Raw genomic sequence first — 25806 nt, 5'->3', positions numbered from 1 at the left:
TGGCCTTTCTCAGACTAATAATATGGTCTTTCGATTTCTTCCGGTTCTCTTCCTAAATAGCTTTGTGTGTGTGTTGGGAATACAAACAGCTGATTCGCCTTTTGCTGTTTTTTTTGTTGTTGTTTGCTTTGCATTCATGATTTTTTTATTTGCAGTTTTATTAATTTCACGCGTTTTTTGTGTTGCTGCTCACAAGCTGACTTTGTTTTCTTGGATGTTTTATTTTTTTCGTAGTTTAATGACTATCATAGAGTTAAATAACTGTCCTCTTGTTTCTCTCTCTCTCGTTCTCGATTTGATTTCATTTTCTTTTCCAATTTATCCTCACACACCAGATCAAATACCCACACATTCCACGAAGCACACAGACACACTCGCGCGCACCCACGTACCACAATAATCAGCGCGCGTCCGATCAGATCTTGGAACTGACCTACGGCGATTTCCCCCTTTCAATGTTTGTAATACGTACGTTTACTTAAAAGAGCTCGGCTTTTACTGTTATTTTTTACAATGTTGCCACCAGCCATGGAAAAAAAGAGTCTTCGCGTTGCTTTCCGTGCATTTTATTTGTTTAAAAACGGCTGCTGTTACTATTTTTCGTTTTGTTTATACTGCTGACGACTTCTTGATTAGACTTTTATAATTACACGTGGAAGTGCTTGCTTCCGATTCGCGGGCTGAGACGATTGACTATGCCTGGGGTGTGTGTTGATTTAGAGAGGTTTTTGTTCAAAAGTTCGCGTTTTATTTTCAAATTCCCTACAGTTTTGATGTTTTGTTGTTCCGTTTTTGCACTGTTGGATGTCAATTTTCAAAGAAAAAAAAAATTCGACCGTTCACTAGTTATTTTCCGTTCCAGAAAAAATGGATTCAGAAATATTGTCTAAAATTATTATCGAAAGCTTTTAACATTTTTTTTCTATTCAACAGATTTTTTTTTCAGAGTCAGATACCGATCAGAGCGACTTTCGACTGATACAATGACTGAGAGCGAAATTCCTGAAATTTCGAAGAGATTGAGAGCGACATAAAACCTCTCCCGCCATGTTAAGTGTTCTTACTCTGCGATATTTTTTCTCTTTTTGTTCTCCACGGATTTTTTTCTTACGCAAATCCTACCAAATTAAAAGTTAAAAAAAGGATAAAAAAAAATATCCGAAAAACATTGGAGATACAATTTCCCTTCTTTTTGACAAATTGATAAATAAAATAATTTCCTAGTGCACATTTTTTCATCGAAGAGAGTGAAAGAAAGTAAAGAGCGAAGTTTCCATGGTTCAGTTGATTTGAAAAAAGAGAGTTGAAGAGAAAATCAAGACAAACATTCCACTCCGCAGTGATTGAGAAAGGTACAAACTTTCTCACCGAATCGCATCTTCACCTCTACGAGCTTGTTCTCTCACACTGATTCTGAGAAAGAGAGTAATAAAAAGGAATGCACAGGAAAAATGCAAAATAAATTTTTTAAGTCCTATAAACATTTTTTTTTTGTTTTTTTTTAGAGTTACTGAAACCGCCTTGAGGCAGGGTATTCAAAACAGCCAAATAAATTTTGATCAATAAAAATAATAATCTGGAAATGTCGGAAAGAGTATTAGAATTTTAAAAACTGTCTCAATTTGAGTCGCTTTTAAGCACGTCTCTAGCAGGAAAATTTCTAGGGAAGAGAAAGAGAGAGAATAAAAGAAAAATAAAAGAAATATTTTTGTTTCAGTCTAAAAAAGGCGGAAAGGACTTTTTACTAAGACTTTTGAAGAGCTGGGAGTGAATTTCTTGAAATTTCGAAGAGATTGCGAGTGGCACCAAATCTCTCTGATCAAATCGCGTTTCCGTACATTGCTTTGCGATGCTTTAGCTTTATTTTCTCTTCCAGAGTTTTAAAAGAGAGCAACGCAATCCGGGCGCAAAGGGCGCATTTGTGATGCGATTATGTCAAAGGAAGCGAATCCAACAATAAATCGACCATCGAGTTCTCTTTGAAGGAGCATCATGTTCTCTTCTAAACCATTCGTTTTGTTTAACTCTCTCAAAAAGTTTCTGTGAGAGAGCGCGAGCAAATAAAAACAAAACAGCTGAGAACGTACCAAAAGGCTATTTTGTCGGAGAGAATTGTATAGCATTTTCTCTCTCACAAGAAGATTTGCAATTTTTAAAGAACGAAACTACATTTAGTGAACGACGACTATTTTCAAGCAAAACTGAACATCATTTCCGTTTTTTTTCGTCTTCGTCTGGGCTTGTGTCTATTTCCTTGCATCAATGGCATGATTAAGTTTGTGTACGTATTTGAGTGGTTTTTATTTGTTTCCATTTAAGTGTTGGTTGTTTTTGTTTATGTAATTACATAGCAATTCATTTGATATCCTTTTTGTCTCATTTTATCCTTTAATGTACAAAATAGAAATAATGCTTACGTGGTAGGGGAGTGCTTCTCTCGTTACCTTACAGACGACGACTAAGTGGTAGTTGTTTTTTTCTTCTCTCTATTCAGTTTATGCCTTATTACTCGGTAGCCTCGTACGATTCGATCGTCTCACTACGGCACAGCTCGCCTTCCGGGTCAATGGAAGTTCGGGAGGGTCGGGCCGATCTCCGGCCGGGCAGCGCAGATGACGTGCTGCTGTTTCTTCGGTACTCACCGTCGTCGCAGTCGTGCTCGACATTGTTGAAGGCCCGCGTTGGCTCGGGACATTCGTCGTCGTCGACGGCCGCGGCCCGTTCCAGAGCTTCGAGCTCTTCGTCCTGGTGCTCACGGGCCTCCTCGGCGTCGTCCAGACTGGCGAGCAGACTCGCGTCCAGACTGTTGACGCTGACGCCGGACGTTTCCATAATGACCGGCATTGTCACTAGGGAGTCCGCGGCGGCATCCGCGACCTTCCAGCCACGTTCCAGACCTGGCGGTGGGAGGGAAATTTGGCGAGATTAGCATGTTGATAGTTGAAATTGCACAAAATGTTCTTTCAATTGTGCTGAAATTGGTTATGTTCTCTTCCCGTACTTGTAGAGATCTTTTCTCTCAGTGAAAAATAACTCTCTCCGAACGCGCTCTGAAAGAGAGAGAGTTGTTTATCTCTCTCTCTTTTTACACCCTCATTGCTGCAAAAGATGTGACGTTGTGACGTCACACATTTCTAAGCTACTACAAGTACGGAAAAAGACGCAGTTTGGCACACAACGATGAAACAACACAGGAGGGAAAAATAAAACGGACAACAACAGAATCATAATTTTAACGAAACCCCAAAAAAAGTACGTCTACAATAATAAGAAACCAAGATAAAAATTATAATAAATATATATTTGTATATATTTCGTCTGCCTGATTGCATTTTCATCATACTTTTTATTTAACTTTTCTTTTCGTGTTTGTTTTTGTGTTACATTTAGCTTTTTCTCTTGTTTTGTTTTTCGGTATCTTTAGCTTGTTTTAACTCCTACTTCGATGCATACGCAAAATTGTCGCTTCGCACACGCGTAATAATACTACAGGACAGTTTGCACAGCTAAATAAATAATTATTCCTCGGCTAAATAAAAATCATAGCTAAACCGCGTTCGAGCGTACGCGTTTTGAGTGTGTGTGTGTGTGCGTTGCGTGAGCGTACAAATAATAGGACGATATATGATCAACACATATACACTGTTTCGGAGAATCATTTCGGGCTTGTTTTTGTTTCTCTCTCAGAGACTCTCTCACTCAGTCACTGGGTGGGCGGGGTCAGTTAGCCGCATGAGTATGTAAGCGTGGGTGGTTGGTTGGTTGGTGGTGGTTGTGGTGGCGGTGTTGGATTTGTTTTTGCGGGGACAATTAAAACACAACTGGGAAAACAGAAAGAGAGAGAGAAAGGGAACCAAAGACAAAGAAAAAAAAATAAGATGAAACAGACAAAACTACAAAAAGGAAGAGCTAGGTGATGGGGAGGGGAAGGCGGTGCATTTCACGACAACTTTTGCTACATTCTACAGAACAATCGAGACAACCGAACGGACAACAATAAAACGGACACAGACAGACAGTCAGACAAGAAGGGACACTAAAGACAGTGGAGTGAATGTGTGTGTGTTTTTTTGGTGGAAGAGCAAACTACTAACTGGCCGAATTAACAGGAACATGATGGTGGAGATGGTTAGCCGCCACCGTGTCCGATGACCCACCGGATCCACTGCTGCCGCCGCCGTCGGTGGCCACGAGCCGCTCGCCGGCCTGGGCCGCCGCCGATTGCATCTTTGCCGCCGCGCCCAGCAATTGCTGCTGTTTGTTCCTAAGCGTTTCCTCTATCATTGTGGCTAGTTTTTCACGATCCGTCTAAGAAAAAGCAAATTTTAGATTGTTTCCTAGCACTCATGCAAAAATCATACTTACTTCATGAATAAATCCTAAGTGTACTAGTTCATGCGAAAGCGCGACGGCTGAATCGTCCGGCGAGATGGGACATGTTAACTGTCGGTTCATCTTATCCTCCATCCTTAATAATATTGTCATCTGGTGGAAAGAGGGTAAAAAGTTAATTCAGCACAGTGATATTTTTTTATAAATCATGTTAGAAATTGATGTTTTAAATTGTTAAATTGTTAAATTCTCAAATTCTTAAATTCTTAAATTCTTAAATTCTTAAATTCTTAAATTCTTAAATTCTTAAATTCTTAAATTCTTAAATTCTTAAATTCTTAAATTCTTAAATTCTTAAATTCTTAAATTCTTAAATTCTTAAATTCTTAAATTCTTAAATTCTTAAATTCTTAAATTCTTAAATTCTTAAATTCTTAAATTCTTAAATTCTTAAATTCTTAAATTCTTAAATTCTTAAATTCTTAAATTCTTAAATTCTTAAATTCTTAAATTCTTAAATTCTTAAATTCTTAAATTCTAAAATTATATTTTTTTATTTCTCAATATAGGTAATGTTAAAATTGCAAATTGTCTCAATTGTCTAAATTTCTTAATTCATGTTTCAAAATTTTGATTTTTTTTATAAACTTTGTCAAACATTTAAATGATAATTGTTGGGCGTTTTGAGATTCGCAAGGCAATTCAGAATTTCCAAATATCTGGGGGTGAGCTTGAGTCAGCTCCAATCTCACCCCCCAGAAGGTTCTTCGACTTTTTAAATGCATTAGCGAAAATTCTCATTCTCGTAAGAAATAAACCATAAATTAAGTTAGATGCTCAAAACCAATTGAGTACCGAAATTTGTACAAAATGTTACGAAATAGTTCAAAAATTCTAAATAATTTTTACAACTCTTTGACAAAAAATCACTACAAACTCACAACTTTTCCAAATTGTTTTGCAGATTTTGGCGAATTCCCGACTTTTTCCCCGACTTGAGAGGCCACTCTAAATACTTGAGTTTTTCATGGATAAATATACGCCTCGTTATAAAAAATGATCTTTTTGCAATAAGCATAAACAACTTTCAAAACAATAAATTTAAGCTTATAAAATTTCAAAATATATTTCATTGTTTTTGGTCCCCTTATATCAAAAACGACCCGAAAATCAGGGGGCAACAATTTTAAACCAACTGTACTGATAAATAATGATTTTTCCAATCATGTTCATATCATATGTAGAAATTTTGCCACTTTAATAAAATTTAAATTTTTCTTTATTTTTTTTTTTCAAATCAACATTACACAATTCCTAAACAATCAACGTCGCACAGTGGGCGAAATGGAACCCAAAATCGGACTTACTTGAACGCGGCTGGTTCCCTGGTATGAAAAATAGTGTTTCTTATGTAAAAAAATCCGAGGAATCGTTTGATGATGGTTTCATCCACCGCACGAGACGGCAAAGGGTTCATTTTGCCCCAATTCCCCATTTTTTTACATTTTTTCTTGAAAATTGGTCTGTATTAAGAGCGGAGGCTTCGTGCGGCCATCCAAAATGCACTTAACTTATGTGAAAATGTCCCAGGATCCAGTACAAATAACCACTTGCACCGCAAAAATCATCTAGGGTCCATTTAACCCCAATTCTGCTATAAAGGCATGTTTGGCCATTTTCAAATGTTAGGTCAGATTCTAAAAATCTGAAAATATTTTTATCGTAAAGATCAGACAATTTTACATAAGAATGATGATTTGCACTCGATTGTTTGACACATTTATGTTGATATAGAAATAAAACTAAATAGAACGATTGAAGAATCAGTTTGTAGCCAATTTACCCAAATACCAGAATAAACTGCCTTTTACATAATTTTTATTTTTATTAACATAAATGTGTTAAACTACCGCTCTAAATACAGACCAATTTTCAAGAAAAAATGTAACAAAATGGGGAATTGGGGCAAAATGGACCCTTTGCCGTTTCGTGCGGTGGATGAAACCATCATCAATCGATTTCCCGAATTTTTTAATAAGAAACACTATGTTTCATACCAGGGAACCAGCTGCATTCAATTAAGTCCGATTTTGGGTTCCATTTCGCCCACTGTGCGTCGGTTTGAAAAAAATAGACAAATAAAAATATGAAGGGTAATACTCACAAATAATTCACAATTTTCTTCTCGCGGCTTAACACTACATATCATATTCACAACTCTCCTAGTTTCAATATCTAACGGCTCTGGCGTGGCGGATTTCACCGATTCTGCAGTCTCGGGCGATATTGCTCGTGGTCGGGAAGCGGGTGGTTTTTGTGCCGAAAAGGCAGTCAGTGGATAAATGCCATATCTGAAAAAGGGGGGGAGGAGAAAGAAAATAAACTTTTACTACTGTTTGGTTGGAAGTTTTTTTTTCCGTTCACTTACTTTACATCCTCTACGAACTTTTCCAGCTTTTCCGTGCCGGTCACATCGCCCAGGTGGAACTCGGTTTGCCGCACCTCGGCGTACACCATGTCCGGTTTGTTTAGCTTTTGCAGCATCTCGTCGTAGTTGGCTGTTTTGGGTTCCGTACCGCAGGACGCCCCGATGGCGAATGGACGACGGCAGCAGGTGGAGTATGTGGGAAGGGTGCACAGGATCGTTGTTGTCGTCGTTGAAGTCGCAATCCCCAATCATCATCGGTCAATCGTTCAGCGTGATTAGATTTTGAATCAACAATAACACAGTGAGACCGAGAGTGAGGAGAAAAGAGGGAGGCAAAAAACAAGAAAAAGAAAAAAAAAAGTCAGCTTGAGATTAATATTGATGAAGGGAAAATATTATTATTCTGCTTGGAACGTGTGCTTCCTCTCCCCTACAGGTATGCTACGGCTATGTTGACGAGTTGAGTGGAATGCTTTTTTACCTTGGTGCGGTGGTCTCTAACGAAGTAGTACATATTACGAGCGTTGGAAATCCTTAGTAACGAGCTTCCGTACAACATAGTTATAAATGTGCAAAGTTTTTCATATTGCACAGATAGCAGATAATAATCTGGTTTAGCATTTTACAGCAGACTTTCCTGTCTGAGGAAGGGCGAAACAGCTGCGAAACTAGGAAATTGTATGCTTAGAGCATCAACTAATGGAAGTATTAACCAAAGGGTGGAAATGCCATATGGATAACCAACAGACATTACTAATCTGCTCTTCATATAGAAAAGAAAAAAAAATCTTAACTAAAATAACAGATTTTTTAAAAAGGTCACAACTACATGGTTACTGTGTAAATAATGCCTTTAAAACTTGAATCCAAATCGTACAAAAAAGAATACAAATATAATTTGCACAATCAATTTGTGTGATCGACTTCAAAGAGTGAACAATCAACTAAAACTTTCGCTAAGAGCATCTCCATCAGTGAATTCATAACTGAGTGGCTATTTTTTTATATTTCAGTTTAGTAACCCTTCCCACACCGGTCGATCATAAAATGAATTGGGGATTTAGCCACTTCCAACACCACCGAAATAAAATCAGTTTCGTTCCAAAATTTTTTACAGTCAGGTAACGGAAAATGGGAGAATTTTTAAAACTTTTTTAGTGTTTTTTTCGATGAAAAATACGTTTATTCGGAATTCTGAGTAAGCCATCAAATCGGGCGTCTAATTTTACATAAAAGTCCCTTTGACACCAAATTTCTATCTCATCACCGTTTCAGGCTGCAAATTATTGAAAAACACCTCTTTTTCGCATGTTCAAAAATGGAAGGGGTCGTACCGCCCCTCCGTCATGAGATATCAAAAAACGGATTCGTGATCAGGGACAAAAGTTACCCCTTAGGACAAAGTTTCACGCAAATCGAAGAGGGGTCGGGGCAACTTTTCCCGATTTCGTGTGAGTTGGTAGAGAATTACCCCTATGAAACATTCGTGAAATTTTCCGATCTTTTCGAAAACAATATTTTCAAAAAATTTAAATCAAGACTAACATTTCAAAAGGGCGTAATATTGAATGTTTGGCCTTTTTTTCCCTCGTGAAATTTTCAATGGAACATTTTCACTGAAGAATCTTCCATCGCTGAGAATGAAATTTCCTTATGTTTTTTTTTTTTAATTATTCAAATTCAAGATTTGTTCTATTTCTTTTGTAATTTGAACTGTGAAAATTCGTCAACGATGCCCCCAGAGGCAAAAAAAAAAGTTCGATCCAAGCGTCTTTCCCCTCCGAAATTCTCCCCTGCTTCATCACTCTCTCTTCCGTTGATACTCACACGACGTGTTCACCAGACAGTGCGCGGCGAGCAGCTTCAGCGGGTGCACCTCGAACAGCAGCGGGTGAAACAGCAGCTCGCGGGCGGTAGGCCTTTTGGCAGGGTCATGACTGAGGCACTTGATGATGAAGTCCTTCTGCTGGGCATCCTCAAGACTCTCGACAGTGCGTTTGATTTGCTCCTCCGTGACTAGCGTACCCGAATCGCCGTTGCCCTGGATCTCGAGCGCGGCCATCTCCAGCGCACAGATGCCAAACGAGTAGATGTCGATGGCGGTCGTCGATGCGGCGGCTGTTTTGAAGAAGTTTTGGGGGAAGTTTAGTAAAGATTTTAGACAATCAGCACGATTTGAAATACTCACTTCCATACTCTGGTGCTAAAAAATGCATATTTTTCATATTATCCCTACATGTTTTTACATGATGATGAATGGCATCTGGAGCTACACTACCAATTTTAACTAGACCATTATGTTGAATAAATATTGTATCACAGGTTAAGTTGCCGTGAATTACTGGCGGCGAACAGGAATGCAAATAACTGGAAAAAGTAAAGAACACTTTTTTTTAGAATTGTTACAGTCACAGAAATTAGAAATAACTCACCTAAGTGCTGATAAAATTTGAGTACACCACCGCTTCCATGCTTGCAGTGGTAGCTTCTTAACGTTTTTCTTGGTACGCTTAAGAAACTGCTTCAGGGAGCCAGAGGACATATATTCCGTTATAAATATTACCTGCGGAAAAGGTCAAATCGTTAGTAAAAAAAAAACTGTGTGATGAATTACGAGACAACCCATAAAGTGCGCACTCACCCTAGGCTTATCGTTATGCGTATCCGTCCAATAACGATGAAATTTGACTATATTTGGATGCTCTAACTGTGTAAGGTTTTCGAATACTAGTTGTATTTTTTCTTCTTGAGATTTGAAGTTCTTCCTCTCGGAAAACTGTACTTCGTTCCAGACAACCTCGACACCTTCCTCGGTGTCCATCGCCAGATGTGCACAGTCGATGCCAGGGACATCGCGCTGTTCGACCTGCAAGACAGAAAAAAAGAAACAAATAAAAATCGACATTAGTTTCCCTGACGAACACACAGAGGGAAAAATTAAGCTTCAAAAATATGTGGCGGCGCCGCCTGCAGGGTAGGCAACCAGACGGACAAGCCTTTGAACATTTTTGGGTGGCTGCTGCTGCTTTGGCACCGCGGCTGACGAAAAAGACATCCCAAAAGCAATTTGCCCGTAGGCTGCCTCAATGCAGTATAAATCAAGTCAGTTCGAATGATTGCGTTTTCTGGCAGTTTTTTTTTGTCGGAGGATAGTCCTTGGTGGCTCCGCTGTCGGTGCCTATATCGTCTTCTTTGAGTTGCTGACGCGACCCCTTTCGCTTGGGTGGATTTGTGTTACATCGGGCACGAGAGGTGTGCCTTTGGGAAATGTTAAAATTTGAATTTAAGGGGTTTTTCTCCAGTTTTGAGGAAAAGGCATCACATCATGTTGAAGGAATAATAAAAGTGACTTATTTTTAAAAAAAATGCAAAGGAGTTCTGATTTGTGGAGAATTTTTTTTCTTATTTAAGTTCTTTGGAAAGCGTTTACTACGGTATGTCCACGCATTATTTCACCACTGCAGATTTTGTAAAATGTGATCCGTTCGCCGAATCCTCTCTGCGGTAAACGCAACACAGTAGGGCTGGCCGCTTACATTTTTGTACTGCATTTTCGGCTGCACCTACAATTATTGACCAGAAAAATGCTTGGGGCCTAATCAAACCTTAAAATATTCCAGCATGCTTTCATTAGACTAGCTCCGTCTGTGTTAGGATAGATTAGATGACAATTTTCCAACAATTTCATCAATTTAGTTCCTGTTTTGTTATTTAAGAAAAAACAAACGCTTGGAAATTTTGAATACAAATAAATACAAAAATATTTTTTTAAACAAAACAAAAAAGGAAATCAAATAAAACTAAAAATATACCAAAGACAAACAATTCAAATTTTAACTTGTAACATCAACATAATACACAAGAAATGTTGGTCTAACAAAATGACACCGATTTTATGAGGATTGTCATAAAAAGAATATAAAAATAATTAGAATATAGCACATTGTCCTGCCTCGGGGGAGTCGCTGGTAGGCAGTTGGATTAACAATCCAAAGGTTGTCAGTTCGAATCCCGGGGTGGATGGAAGCTTTGGTGTAAAAAGAGGTTTGCAATTACCTCAACAATCAAACCTTCGGAACCTAGTTTCGAGTAAGAATCTAGAATCGAGAACGCCAAGGCGAATAATTTGATTTGACATTTTTCCCCTATCTCATTTGTAACAGGACAGAGACTATCATGGTGTCTTTCATCAAAGACGCTCAATAGCAGTGTTGCCAAATCATTTACTATAACAACTCATTGGAACGGTCTAGCAATAGAGGAGAAAAGCAACTCGCGACAAAATTTTGAGGCTAAGAATTTTGACAGGTATGATTTTCATAAAGTATTCGCCTCCTTTTCTCTCCCACAGAAAACCTGGGAACGAGGTAGCTGTCAAACTAGGCCAAAATGTTAAAGTCACTCACAAAATGAACTTTGAGTGATTTGAGTTCATTATAGAGGAGAAAATCGTGACGTCAGAAATGAACTCAAATCACTCAAAGTTCATTTTGTGGGTGTCTTTAACTGATTGACAGCTACATCCAAAATTCAGAATCGAGATAATCGTTCTCTCAAAATTTATTGAGGGCTCAGTGCCAAAATCGATAGAATAATGGTACCAACTCACACCATCATAACAAATGAGTTCATTCGTTAGTTGAATCAATAAATCTCCAACAAGTGTCATACATCGACTGACTTCTCCATGGTCACCAAGCTGTGGCCGAGGCAGCTAAGTCATTGGATTGGTTTGTCAAAGGTCTCTGGTTCGATTCCCGTTATCGACACTTTTGGTTTTGTTTGACGGATGAACTTTTTTTGCAAATGAACCTCGAGAGAATAGTTCTATCGCCCATCTCGAGCTGTGTTCTCTGCGTCCGTGAATGGTACCACTATTCTCTCGACTCGAGACCATCATTCTCTCGGACTAGCGCTGCCAGTTTTGGGTGTAGACTGTCCTCAGTTTTCTGTGAGAGTGAAAAGGAGGGGAATACTTTATGAAAATCATACTTGTCAAGCCTCAAAATTTTGTCGCGAATTGCTTTTCTCCTCTATAGCAGCCATTTCATTTTCTACGTTGAACAAAAATGCAATAATTTTCTCCCAAATTTATAATCGGTCTTGAAAAGTTCTGTTAACTCACAGACAGAAGTCACGAAAACTCATGCCAGTGTTGCCAGATCATCAAACTATATGTTTGATTGAAAATGCCTCTAAATATTTTACCAAATAGGAAAGAAATCGAGCCAAACATTTCATTAGGGCACAAAACCAAAACGTAAACATTCGGGATTATTCCACTATTCCATTCATTAGTACACTCCCTAAATGCTCTCCAAGAATCAGATTGATAACAAACAATTTCCTATTGAAAAAATCAAAAACACAAAAGGGCACATAACCATGTTCACTGCAAACCAAAAAAAAGTTCAAATGTGCCCTTTTATTTTTCGTTAGGTTTTCGTACTTGAGGAACTTTGTGTGTTATAAAATAAACTTTTCATACATTCTTAACCCTCTAACGCCCAGAGCTGTTTGCTTATCGTAAAAATAGTAAATGGCTTAATTTTGGTACAATAATGCAGGAAATACTTTACTTTGACCCACAAACATCGAATTGGGGCAAAAAAGTAGAATTTGAAGTGGTGCACCAGAGCACCATCAGGAAGATGAGCAACTTTTTTTTAAACTACAAAATCTAATTTTCTTCAAATCTATTGGTTCATTTGTTTGAAAACGCTTCGAAATGTGTTTAAAACTACTTATTCTTTGCTGTAAGACCATATTTCTGAAGTATTAACTACAAATTCTAAAATCTCTGCATTTTCAGGTTTCTTTGATTGGCTCATTCAAAACACACAAACAACCATTTTCATGAAAAATGAGGAAAATAATAAAATTATCGGTCTAATAACAATGTTTTGTCTTGTTTATGAATAGTCAAAACGTTTATAAACTTTTGTTTTGATAAAAATAAGCTTTTTCTGTAATTTAGAAAAAAGTGCTCCTGAATATTTAGTTGCTCATATGCCTAGGTGGTGCTCTGGTGCACCAAATGAAAAAGGTTGAAAAACACTTAAAACCGGTCAAACTCACAATGTTATTCACAGGGGTACTAGTCCAAGGTTCAAATGATAGCAAAACATTTTTTGTTTCATAAAATTTTGTGCTTGGTATTTTTTACGGGCTTTCGAAAACAGGTCTTATTTATTTCCCTAAAATTGGCCCATTTTTGTTTACATTTCACACTGTAACTTTGCTTGTGCTTAACCAAATTTGATGAAATTTGGGAAGATGTTAGTATACATTCTACATGAACACCTGCAACTTAAAGCACCATGAAAAGTTGTGTCAGTTCCGAGATATTTGAGTTCAAAGTTTTGGTGCTCTGGAGTAACCATGGGCGTGAGAGGGTTAACACTAATTCCCTTCAAAAAAAATTTGGTTTACTTTTCACCAAAGATTTCTGCAGAGAAAAACTTTGTCAAAAAACAATATTTAATACGGTCCCGCGGCTGCTGTTCAGTACACTTTTGAAGAATTTTTATGTTTCACATACCTTATCTACACTATTCAATCACAAAACTTCAAAAATAATCAAATTTTCTACTGATTTCCTCATAATTTTTAATTAAACAAAAGGGCCCGTAAACATCATTCAAAACTACAATCCGGTGATAGCGCTTTAGTGCCCTTTCAGCTCTCTTCGAAATTGCATTTAGAAAGGGCCCATTATAAACAACAGTTGGAAAGTGAAAAGGGCCCAATAACGATTTTTTTTAAATTATGAGTTTTATTGCGAAAATTAACAAAAAATAGGAAGCATTTAAGCAGAGTTGAGGATAATGATGTGTTTTATCGTATCACCAGTAAAAATACCATCAGTCAAGCTTCTTTTTCAAATAGGAATTGAAACAAGTTGTCCACTTTTTGCAAGCGATTTTCTCGAATCGCGGTTTTTGGTTTTGTGCCCTAATGAAATGTTTGGCTCGAAATGTAATACAAGGAATCATTTTCATAGATATTTACGGTATCACGATTTAAGGATAGTAGAATTTTTTAATACATCAGGCAGGGTTGTCAGATCGTCATTTTTTTACCCTTCATTCAAAAGAATTTGAATAGATTAGAATGTTGAACGTTATAAGTTCATACATACCAAAATCAGCCCTTTTTTAATATCCCAACATTGTTTTTCAAAAAAATATTTTGGAGCTATTTTTAAACTTTGCGATGTTACTGGGAGCACTTCTTACAAAAGCAAATTTGTTCCAGATGCATTTTTAAACAAGAAAAAGTTGCCCCAGGCCCTTTTCGATTTCCGTGAAAATATGTCTAAGTAAGTACAAGAATTGAAAAAAAGTTGTATACTAAGTTTTTATTCAAGCCTTATATTTGAATAAAAATCCCTCAACCAGCAGCAAACATTTCTTCAAATCCTTTGAGAGCATTGCGAATAAACCCTTCTCCACAAATTTCTCCAGCGAAAACGAGATGTGCAGAAGGCCCATAAGATTTCCCAACATCACGTAGTTGCCTTGAAGAAGCTCGTTTTTTTTTATCCTGTATTTTGTCTGATGCCTCCCTTTTTCTTGGCGCAACGTATCAAGACAACATGTTTTGCCTTAAATAAGTTCGTAGCAAAATTAGGAGGTACACACAGGACTCCGAATATGCGCCACTCCGAGAGTGTATTCTATTGCTTACTTTCTTTTACGATTGGAATTCAAGGATGGAGAAGGGCAACCCAGACAAACAAACCAACAAACAAACAACTCTTCAGAATTGGGAAAGTTTTCGATGCCACAGCTCATACGCGTTGACGACAGTGTTATGTCAGCGGAAAATTTTGGGCACTGGCGATGCATGCAAAATTTTTAATTAGGTGTCATGTTCTTCTGATACACACGCTCACGTTCATTAACGCACCCAAAATTCGCGGTATCATCGCCGCCGGTTGGTAGTGAGGTGACTGGCCCCACTTTGGTACACCCAAAAGGGAGAAGTGGGACAAGTAATGTCATGTTCCATCAGTTGCACTTTGTCTTGCACTTCTTGCCAATATTCGTCCAAAACTGCGCAAAGAAAAGCAGGCTGTGTGTTGTACATATGTGCTTTTTGCTACCCTGATGTTACTAACCGTTATGGCGCAGAGGTAAAGTGCAAGATTGGTAATCAAAGGGCTCTGGTTCAATTCAAGGTAACGGAACATTTTTTAAAAATATTTTTCTTCCATCACAGTAATAAATTGCAAAAACCTTAATTAAAGTGTAACAGAACATAACGAACAGAGCACCAGCTTAGAAAGGCTTGACACAGTTTCACCAGTCAAACTCTTTACAGTCTGGCGGTGCGGCAAAAACAGTGATTTATTGCTCTGGTGATGACCGGACCACACTCACAAAGTCAGGCCAAGAAAAAAATCAGCCAACCACTAATGTTGGAAGTAATATCAAAAGTTCTCAACTTCTGAGGCCAAAGGTTCAAGGAAAGATAGAGCTGCATGTTTTTGTCCCAGTTTTTTTTTGTTTCATTTTGCCGAAAAACTGCCGGGGTGACACGTAACCGAACGTTATGTCAGCCGCGCAAGGTTGCAGGACAACCGTTCGGGATGAGTGAAAAAAAAAAGGTTCAAATCAGGGAGGCAAAATCGAAAGGATTTGGATCGGATCCAGAAAGGATAAAGTCGTTACTTAATGCTTGTGCAATGAGGTGTTTATTTGGAATCTGGTGCATTACAGCGAAAGTTGTTTCACCAAATGGGAATTTCACCGAAAGTCATTTCAAACTTTTTTTAAGGAACTGCTCATGTAAAAAAATAATGTAAAAAGTTCATAAATAAATCTTTTCTTTAAATTATTCATAGAACTTTTCATGTTTAGAAGCGAACTCCTTTACAACTTAGTTTTTGAAAAACAAAGAACTGCATTAGTTCAAAAGAATGCACAAAAACTACATAAATTAGTTTTCACAAACCATTTTGTTTTCAAAGCATTGGGCGTGTTAAAAAATGCAAGACTCATTGATTTTTTTTAACCGTTGTTCATGTTTAAAAGAATATATCACTAATAAAAATATATATTTTTCAATACCAATTAATTTGATCATGTTTGAAATGAACTGCTTATATTGAAAATAATACAAAAACTAAAACAAATCATAAATCTTCAAATTGTTCAAAGAACTGGTAATGTTTGAAAAACTGCAAACACTACAGAAATATTTATTTTTGTTGAGAAACCAATAGATTTTCAAAGAACCAGTCATGTTGAAAAGAATGCAAAACTTCCAGAGATGAATAAAATTATCTTCAACATAGTCTAAAGAACTAGTTATGTTTGGAAACTACAGAAATATTTTTTTAGAATATATTATATATAAATAAAATCATTTTTTTAAATTGTCCAAAGAGCTGGTCATGTTTGAAAGCATGCAAAAACTACAGATTTTTTTTAGTTGGAAAACCAATTTATTTTCAAAGAACTGTGCAAAAAACTCTCAGAAATAAAAAAAAAAATTTAAATTCTCAAAAAAATAAAAAATAAAAAATAAACTCGCAAGAGCAATTCCAGCTCAAATCAGGATTTTTTCTGGTACTTATGTACCCGACCCTCTCCGATTTCAATGAAACTTTGTAGACATGTTATCCTAGGCCTATATAAGCCATTTTTGTGTATATGGAGCCAATATTACTCGAAAATAACATTTGAGAAGGGCGTAAAGTATATAAATATTTTTGTATTTTGTAATTTAAATATTGCTGTATCTCGAAGCCGTTGCGTCGTATCAAAAAGTGGTCAAAAACAAACTTGTAGGAAATTGGACGGGCTTTCTGAAAAAAATACACTGAAACAAAAATACACGCCACATCTATGAGTTTTTTTGATTTTGAAGTCTAAAACTTTAATTTAAAGGTGATGTCACGATTTTTTTTCGTTCCAAATTTTTGAGAAAATAGCCTAAAATATAATCAAAAGACTGACGAAAAATGCAGGATGGTATGTCTCCCCTTAAAAAAATACAAAAATCATTTACTAAAACTGTTTTTTTTGAAAATTGGTCTAAACGTCAAAATTTTTGAAAACCGGTAGTGGGAATCGATTCTCCAGACAATTTTACATAAAAGTCTCCATATTGACCATTGTCCTAAGTCCAATCCTTGGGAAGATACAGCGGTTTTAAAAATTAAAATGTTGAAAAAACGTTTTTTTTTGTGGTTTTTGGCAATTTCTATATGACAGACTTGGTTTTTCAGTCTCGTAAATATTTTTACCGGAAAGCTCGTCCAATTTCCCATAAGTTTGTCTTTGACAGCTTTTTGATTTATGTCGTTTTTTATAATTACTTAATCAAATTTACTATCCTGGTTTCTACCACACTGAAAAAAATATTCTATTTTCAGTTATAAGCAATGTAATTAAGCTTATATCTGGAAGCCCTTACATCCAATTGAAATGCTGTCAAAGGCAAACTTATGCAAAATTGGACGAGCTTTCCGGTAAAAATATTTACGAGACTGAAAAACCAAGTCTGTCATATAGAAATTTCCAAAAACCACCAAAAACCCGTTTTTTCAACATTGTTATTTTTAAAACCGCTGTATCTTCCCAAGGATTGGACATAGGACAATGGTCAATATGGAGACTTTTATGTAAAATTGTCTGGAAAATCGATTTCCACTACCGGTTTTCAAAAATTTTGACGTTTAGACCACTTTTCAAAAAAACTGTTTTAGTAAATGATTTTTGTATTTTTTTAGGAGAGACATAGGATCCTGCATTTTTCGTCAGTCTTTTGGTTATATTTTAGGCTATTTCCTCAAAAATTTGGAACGAAAAAAAATCGTGACATCACTTTTAAATTAAAGTTTTAGACTTAAAAATCAAAAAATCTCATAGATGTGGCATGTATTTTTGTTTCAGTGTATTTTTTCAGAAAACCCGTCCAATTTCCTACAAGTTTGTCTTTGACCTCTTTTTGATACGACGCAACGGCTTCGAGATACAGTAATTTTTAAATTACAAAATACAAAAATATTTAAATACCTTACGCCCTTCTCAAATGTTATTTTCGAATACAATTGGCTCCATATACACAAAAATATAGGCCTAGGATAACATGTCTACAAAGTTTCATTGAAATCGGAGAGGGTCGGGTACAAAAGTACCAGAAAAATTCCTGATTTGAGCTGGAATTGCTCGCAAATATATTTTTTTATTTTTTTAAACTACTGCTTTATCTTCACATTTCATTTTGTGTCTTTTTTCACATTCGGCAAAACGACCGTCGTCAAAACGTCCAACATGAACATAAGTCAGTGAAGGATTTCCAGGTCAAAATTGCAAAAAAAAAACTGGCCAAGTACCAATAGAAAATCTGGCAAATAGATTTAAGAAATTGACAAAGGATTTGAATTAATTCAAAAGTTTATTGATTTAATTGATTTTCGTCCTCAAAAAGGTTGTATTTACATTTTCAGCAAAACTGATGTTTTCAATTTTTTTGATTTTTGACTGCAAATCTTTATTCTGGCAGATACTTAAAAAATCTGGTCTTCCCAGATTTATCTGGCAACCTGGCAACCCTGAGTCAGTGAGTGATTGAGTTAATAAGTCCGCGAGTGAATCAGTGAAAGTGTCCGAAGAAGATGAAGTGATTTTTATCGTTTTGAGTGATTTGTTGATTTTTGAGAACAAAATGATGTTTTTGTGTTTGTCGATCAACAATCAGTATCTAACAGTATTTTAATCCCAAAATAGCCATTTTGTATAAAAAAAATCGCAAAATCGATTTCACTAAAATTTTAATAAGTGAGTACATGAATAGGTGAGTGATTAATTGAGTATATGAGTCAATGAATAAGTAAACGAATGAATCAGTGAAATCTTAAATTGTAGGTTTCCTTGCTTCATATGTCCAACTATTGCTTAGGATGGTACAAATATTTTTAAAAGTTTTTCCCAATAAAAAAAAACAATATTTCTGCAAGTCGTGTAATTTAGACTAATAAAAAAATTATACCATTTTTAATCAATTTGAGAAACATTCTCATATTACTAGAATTTAAAATTTCAGTTTCTTAAATTTTTAGAATTATATCGTCAATCGTGGAAAATAAAAAAAAAAATAAGTTTATGCAACAAGTTGCAAAAACATGTTTTTTCAGCACGAGTCGTACATTTATCTAACGAGGTTTACCGAGTATCGAAAAGTATTATTTTTAGTAGAGAAAAGTAGACTTTTTCGTCATGCGAGAATGACAAGAAAAGTAATTAGTTTCACAACGGAATTGCAAAAATAATATTTTATCATACATTTAAATTGTTTCAGTTTTAAGCTTTGTTGATGTTATGTTGTTGAAAATTTTAATAAAGCCAAGTGAAATTGAAAATAACTTTTTTTTTCATTAAAGAAGAAGCTAATTTGAACAAAATAGTTCAAGTTAACCAGAAGGTGCAAAAAAGGGGGAAAATCCTCCCCGAAACCCGGGCCAAATTGATTTTTTTTCTGCCGCATTAATGCAGCGCAGCGTTGCTTCGTCCACCTGGCGATGAAAAACAGTTCACTCTAGTGCCACCACTCGCCCTCGCACCCGGACACTTCGTCCAAATGTGATCGACATCAATCATTGGCGCCAGCAGCACCAGCAGAACAAGAAAAATGACCGCGATGAAAGAGATTTTTCGCCATTTTTTGAGGATGGGTGAGCGGGTTATGTTTGGACTTTAACCGTGAACTTGGTGCAATTCTGAACTAATTTGAACTAGTTTTAAGTTTATTTATATTTTTGTAGCATTTTTATGATTCCCCTCAAATATCAGATGCAATGACTCCAATATTTTTTTTAAAATTTAAAAATCCAACCAAGTTTATTTATATTTTTGTAGCATTTTTATGATTCCCCTCAAATATCAGATGCAATGACTCCAATATTTTTTTTAAAATTTAAAAATCCAACCTTTTACCCTACTTGTTCCACCGTTGTCGTACTTCCCGCCCTATTCAAGCTAACATTTTGATGGGGGTAATTAAGTCAAATTAATGAATGACCACCACACACAGCCGCACAGCAAACTGTATGCGGATCAACACTTGTCCCCCAAGGGGAAGACAGTTCGCGACGGTGATATCCTGTGGTGCGGCCAAAGAAAGACATACGTGTCTAAAAATATTGCGGGGCCAAACATGTTTTGGTTCTGCTCACTCAACAACGGCGGCGGTGGGTGGTGGCGTCTGTCATCTGTCGCGTTGCGTTTCTTGGCGAGTCCCGTGGGATGTGTGCTGTGGACGTAATCAGCGCTTCTAATACTCGGACTGTGTGTAGCAATTTGGACAGACAATCTCGCGGATTCAAGGACTCTCTCCCCCCGAGAAACCGCACATTGTTGCCATTCCCAGATGGACAGCTTGTTTATGCAAGCCGGGTGTTTACCGCATTTTATGTGTGACACTTTTGTCGTATTAATCATTTAGCATAATTTGACAAATTTGTAAAATATATATTTGCTTTGGATCTACCTTGACAAAATGGAATAAATATCAAACAAAAAAAACAACCTATTTTAAAAGAATCATTGAATATATTTAAAAATCATAGTGCTAACTATTCCTCTGAATTCATTGATGCGAATCCCAAGATTGAAAAAAAAATATTTGTTTAAATTTTAACTGAACATTTGAGTTACATTCAGGGAACGAACTTAAGCACCCTGTCTTGGAAAATATCAAGGGTGCTGTGCTTAATTTGTCACCTGCTCCCATTTTTTTCGGTGCTTATAATAAGCACCTTAGGATGAAGGTGCTTATTCTTACAATGTTTTTAAACATTTAAGAGAATTTCTTTTTTTTTTGTGTAAACTTGTATTGATGTTTTTGCTACCTTGACAATCTTTTTGCTTCTTTTTTTTCAAAGGTGGGCAAACATGTGCACTAATTTAAAAAAAAATGAAAAACTGCGACTATTTTCAAAAAAGTCACCTAAAAAAGGATTTAACTTGAAAACGGTGCACTTCATCAAAATTTCACTAAAGTACTTTTTGATTGCAAATTTGATTTTACATCGAAAAATTAAGTTGAAAATTTTTTGCGGCCAATTTTTCGATTTTTTGAAAAAATCAGTATTGATTCAAAAAATCATAACTCGGTCAAAGATTTTTTGCACAACCTGGAAATTTCTGAAAAGTTGGCATTTGATGTCCTCTTAAACATATAAAAAAAATAATGTTTTTTTGCAAATCAAGTTTTAGTGACAATAAGTTAATTAAAAAATCACCAAATTTTTTTTACCGTGTATCATTTTTTTTTCAGTGTAGTCAATATCCATACCTACAAATTTGCCCAAGACACCAAATCGATCAAAAAAATCCTTCAAAAGATACAGAGTTTTGAATTTTCATACATCATTTTTGTATGGCCAGCTGCCAAATTTGCATGGAAAATTATATGGACAAACTGATGATGCAAAATGGCTTCTTTGGGCATACCGAAGGCACCAAAAAAGTTTCAGTCGGATTAAAAAATACAAAAATTAAAATTTAAGAAAAAAGACCGATTTCGTAGAGAACTGCTCAGGTGAAATATTCCCATTTTAAGCCTAATAAACGGTCGTGTTTGAATTATGCTGGATAATCTGGAATGTTCCTTGAAATTTACTAAAACCAAGTACACCAACGATTTGAGCAACCTTTTGTAAATATTTCTGTTTATTTTCGCTTTTACGAAAACTTATTCTATTCCTTTTACAAGCAAACTTAAAAATATTTCCCAAATGTATTCCAATCAGACGAGAATGCATTGGACCACGCCCATTTTTTTTGTTTTCAGCTTAATTCTTTTTTCTTCCAGCGCTCTTTCGGGTCCGCTTAGTGCTGCCAATTTTGATAAAACTTTAAGAGCGAGTTTTTCACCAATGTGTAACAGGTCGTATCGAGGTGCTCCGATTTGGATGAAACTTTCAGCGTTTGTTTGTCTATGCATGAGATGAACTCATGCCAAATATGAGCCCTCTACGACAAAGGGTAAAACGGGCTTTGAGGCAAAAATAAAAATCTTAAAATTGCTTGCATTTCGTAAAATCATCAATTTCAATCCTTAGATGCATCGAGGTCTTTGAAGCACTTCGTGCCATGGACATCCAGGATTGGTTTGACTTTTCCAATCCTGGATGTCCATGGCACATTTTGAAGTGCTTCAAAAGACCTTTCGAATGCATCTAAGAGAGTTGGAATTGATAAAGTTTTACGGAAATGCGAGCAATTTTAAGATTTTTATGTTTTTTTGACCTCAAACTTCAAAGCCCGTTTTACCCCACTTCCCTTTGTCGTAGAGGGCTCATATTTGGCATGAGTTCATCTCATGCATAGACAAACAAACGCTGAAAGTTTCATCCAAATCGGAGCACCTCGATACGACCTCTAGAACAAACCGAGCAATATTTACAAATACTGCCTCTTAAGCAAACACTCACGAAAGGTAGGATTTATAGAGAAAGTTCTGGCATACCTGGCTCGCTCCAACAGACGCTGCTGGTGGTGTTGTTGGTAACCCTTTGTTCTTTATTTGCCTTCGCTTCTCGCTCGGTTTTCTTCAACCTTCGATTGGAATGGGTCGTCAAAAGTCAAACGTCAAAAGACTTAGCGCGTTTATTTTTTTGATGGCGCTTGCTAATTATTTACATGTTTCGGGATTATTTTTCAAGTGAGTGATTAACTAATGTTCAAAAGAACATGTTGCCGGTAGTTGGAAGCAATTTTATATCTTCAGCGCTTTGAAATCGTTAGCGCAAGTGAAAAGATATTGATGGAGCCCTTCGTTAAGCAGTTATACTCTCATCTTGCGTGATGAGAAATGGTCTCGCAAAATAGAAATTATGATCAAAAAGGCATTAAATTTGATCTTTTTGGCCAGTAAATGGCATACATTTGCGTGCATACTCGAGGCAGTGCTGTTGCTGGTAAGTTTATAGGCTAAATTGTATTTTTGGAGCTCAAATCGAGCATCAAACTCTCCATATGACGAGTTAGGTGTTTGATTAGAAAAGGTATATTTCCTCTTATTAGATAATGCGAAACGTAAGCAGTCAAGTTTTTTTTTCTAAAATAATAGATCGAGACCACCTGAACAAGATAAAACTATGAAAAAAATGGGAAGTTGAGGTTTGCTATGCTTAATGTGCGCTATAAACGCAACGCAAGACTAGCTTACACCTGCTAAAATAGCAACTCGACAAGCTCTCCACTGCTCGATTGCTTCCTCCTTATCTAAAACGCCAATTGGCTGTCACACAGTTTGATACTGCCATTAATTGGTTCTAGGGGGTAAGCAACTGCTCGAGACCGTGTGTGTGTGTGTGTGTGTGTGTGTGTGCTGTGAATGAAACAAGATCGGTCGCCCCCACAAAGTCAATAGCTAGTTCCCATCAAACGACGTCCTACGCATTTGCAAGTTAAACACACATGCCAACACTGACGAACGACGGAGACAGTTTATTTAATTATTACCATTAAGGGGTTATTAGCACTTAACGATACAGAGTGGCATAAATCAAGCAGGAGATAGAATTACCTGTTGACACGGGTGTGTAACGGAAATTGTAGATCAGTAATGTTATTATGAGTATTTTATTAATTTTCAAACTTGCAGAAAACATATTTAAACTACTTCTGAAGTCAGAATAACCCAGAAGCGACAAATGGTACCAAAAAAAACGTTCTACTCTCCAGCTTGCCATCTGCATCCAGCTTGGCACTGCTGAAATAAATAACCTTTTAATAGCAAACACAACCGTCATTCCACATCCGCCTTCCAAACCCCATAGAGATCATGCCAAGCCGCACTCTGTGCAGCATCTAGTCGTGCCGAGCATTAACCCCTTCCATATCCTGGATTATGCTTTTTCCATAATAGTCACCGCAACTAACTAGCTCACCAACGCTGAACGTAAACAATCATTTGGCTTCTATACCTTCCACAGCAGTTCTTCCGTCAAAAATAAATCAACCTCCACGGTCAACCGCTACCCCGGTTTTGCTGTTCTAGACTGTGATGAATAACAAAAATATGTAATAATACCGACAACAAACCGGTAAATAAATACTTTTCGTGAAACTTTGTGCCCAACCGCGTGCGCGTACTAAGTAAACAATGTCATAAGTTACTTCGGATACTAGAGATGAGATCTCGCGGATCGCTTCCTCATTCGATTCCGTGCTCGTTAAAGGGACAATAACACCGTACCGGCGTGTGGGGCAAATTGGCAACTGCCGCAATCTGCGTACGGCCTGTGCCGGAAAGCCCCACAAACACCACCTGTCCCCACGATCGCGCTGTTCTAAACTGTAGTAGAGAATACAACATTTGTTCGAACGCTTTGTTTATTTTATTGGCGCGTTACGACTGAACGCTGGGAACCGCCGCGTTCTAACCCAACAAACAAGCAAACTCGATTCGGAAACTCGAGAACGGCTTTAACTGCCGATTCGGAACGCCGATTAGCGTCAACTGAAATGGATCATTTTGGAATACCAATTTGGGTTGCGGAAGGTGGGGTGCGCTTTCCAAATCCACTAATCACTCGCTAATACCAAGCGGGCTTTAAAACGAATACCGCAAGGAAGAGGGAGGGGACGACCTGACCGAGAACAAGTGGTCGGGCGGACCCAGATTAGGACGACCTACTAGTATTTAGAACACTTGAGAGAGAGAGAGGGAAGCGCGTGTGCGATTTAGTATGGTGGCCGGCAAAAATATATAAATCTCTTGATTATCGTCTGACGGTCGACGGCCGACGACTACGACGCAATTTGTCTGCGCTGACGTTGACTTTCGGTTTAACGGTCGTGACGCGATTCGTTGAATTGGGGGGCCGGAAGAAGTTTTGAGAGTATGAGAACGTTGAAAACGTTTGCAGATCTCAACAATCAGTTTGACCAAGAGATTCTAGGATTTCAATTTGTTTCGGGATAACTTCTCAAGACATACATATGATCTTCCTTAGACACACTTAGTAGTCATAGTGGTATTGCTGGATCCGTACCCAAAAACATTCGTTCAGGTCCGTCTCTAACCCTTTCCCTTCAGTCACACCAAAAGGGACACCCAAATGGACATTCCTCGCGCAGAAACCCGTCCCAGAGTCCCTTTGTTATGATGCAGCAGCCCCGTCGCCGGGGCAGGTTGTTTGTCGCGCTTGACCGCCACTATAAATAGTAATCAGCCGGTTATTTATAGGGCCCCTCTAGTATGTATTTCATCGAATGCCAACCCAAGAAACGTTGATGGGCCCGCTCTGTACAAGATACTTTTGTACCGTTTACGGCCATCATCATCTTCATCCTCGTCGGCGACGGCGTCTTGCGAGATTACAGGCTAGAACCGTGCTCCGCCAGTTCCGAGAGGGTCGATTCTGACCGTAGCCAGTTCGGGCCAGTTGAGATGTCGCCGGCCAGCCGATCAAAGTTCGAACTAATTAAAACTACAGTGGATTTGTGACCGGCTTGTAGTTTGTTGGTCGCGTCTTCAAGTGTAAATAAACAAGCTGTCAGTTCGCACGTAAACAAGAATCCGTTCTGCCGTCGCAGGGAGAAAGTGGTTCATCCTTCAAGCAAGAGGGTGATAAAACTTGTAATCTTTACGATAGTGAAAGTGTTTACCTTGTAAACGGTGGAGATGGTCAAAACAAACCACATCTTGGTCAATGACGATCATTCTGCGCTTACAAAGTATCGTAAATTGTCTTGAAGAAGATCATGAACAATCCAGTTGGGTAATAAAATCAAATTTACGAGCTTGTCTGAGTTGACAGAATCTTACAATGATATCATTGGTAACAATTATTGTGATAATTTTCAGCTCGATTGTTAATCAAAGTGGAAGTCTCTCCCGTATCAGCGCTGACCGGAAGGCACGTCGGCGGCTTAATTTGTTATCTTTACTTTAATGGATCGCAGATTAGTATTTGACTCGAAAATACGCTTGTGTTTGTGTTGCATTTTTTCATAGTAAACAAGCTTGCAAGGCACAGTTTCGGGTAGAAAGTCAAACACGATTCTTATAGCCCTCCCCAT

At 37.3% G+C, this 25806-nt stretch overlaps 1 protein-coding gene across 5 annotated transcripts in view; it reads right to left on the bottom strand.

Moving 5' to 3' along the window:
• Window positions 1–2276: 2276 nt before the first annotated feature.
• LOC6031374 (nuclear receptor-binding protein homolog) overlaps window positions 2277–25806 on the bottom strand; it is a 96882-nt gene continuing 73352 nt past the window's right edge. For 2 of the 5 annotated variants that reach the window (XM_038251945.1, XM_038251947.1), the window contains exons 4-12: window positions 9402–9626; window positions 9193–9323; window positions 8949–9127; window positions 8588–8878; window positions 6761–6890; window positions 6497–6683; window positions 4366–4485; window positions 4095–4308; window positions 2506–2897 (exon numbers count right to left, since the gene is read on the bottom strand). In XM_038251945.1, the coding sequence (XP_038107873.1) occupies window positions 2506–2897; window positions 4095–4308; window positions 4366–4485; window positions 6497–6683; window positions 6761–6890; window positions 8588–8878; window positions 8949–9127; window positions 9193–9323; window positions 9402–9626 (1869 nt within the window). Of the gene's footprint in view, window positions 2898–3372; window positions 3822–4094; window positions 4309–4365; window positions 4486–6496; window positions 6684–6760; window positions 6891–8587; window positions 8879–8948; window positions 9128–9192; window positions 9324–9401; window positions 9627–25806 lie in introns of those variants that run through there. The other 3 variants (XM_038251948.1, XM_038251949.1, XM_038251950.1) reach the window with 3 other exon arrangements.

The sequence above is a fragment of the Culex quinquefasciatus genome, chromosome 2 (assembly GCF_015732765.1).
Source record: "Culex quinquefasciatus strain JHB chromosome 2, VPISU_Cqui_1.0_pri_paternal, whole genome shotgun sequence".
In the NCBI taxonomy this organism is placed as follows: domain Eukaryota; kingdom Metazoa; phylum Arthropoda; class Insecta; order Diptera; family Culicidae; genus Culex; species Culex quinquefasciatus.
Note: the sequence above shows the minus strand (reverse complement) of the source record. Positions and strands in the feature narration are given on the sequence as shown.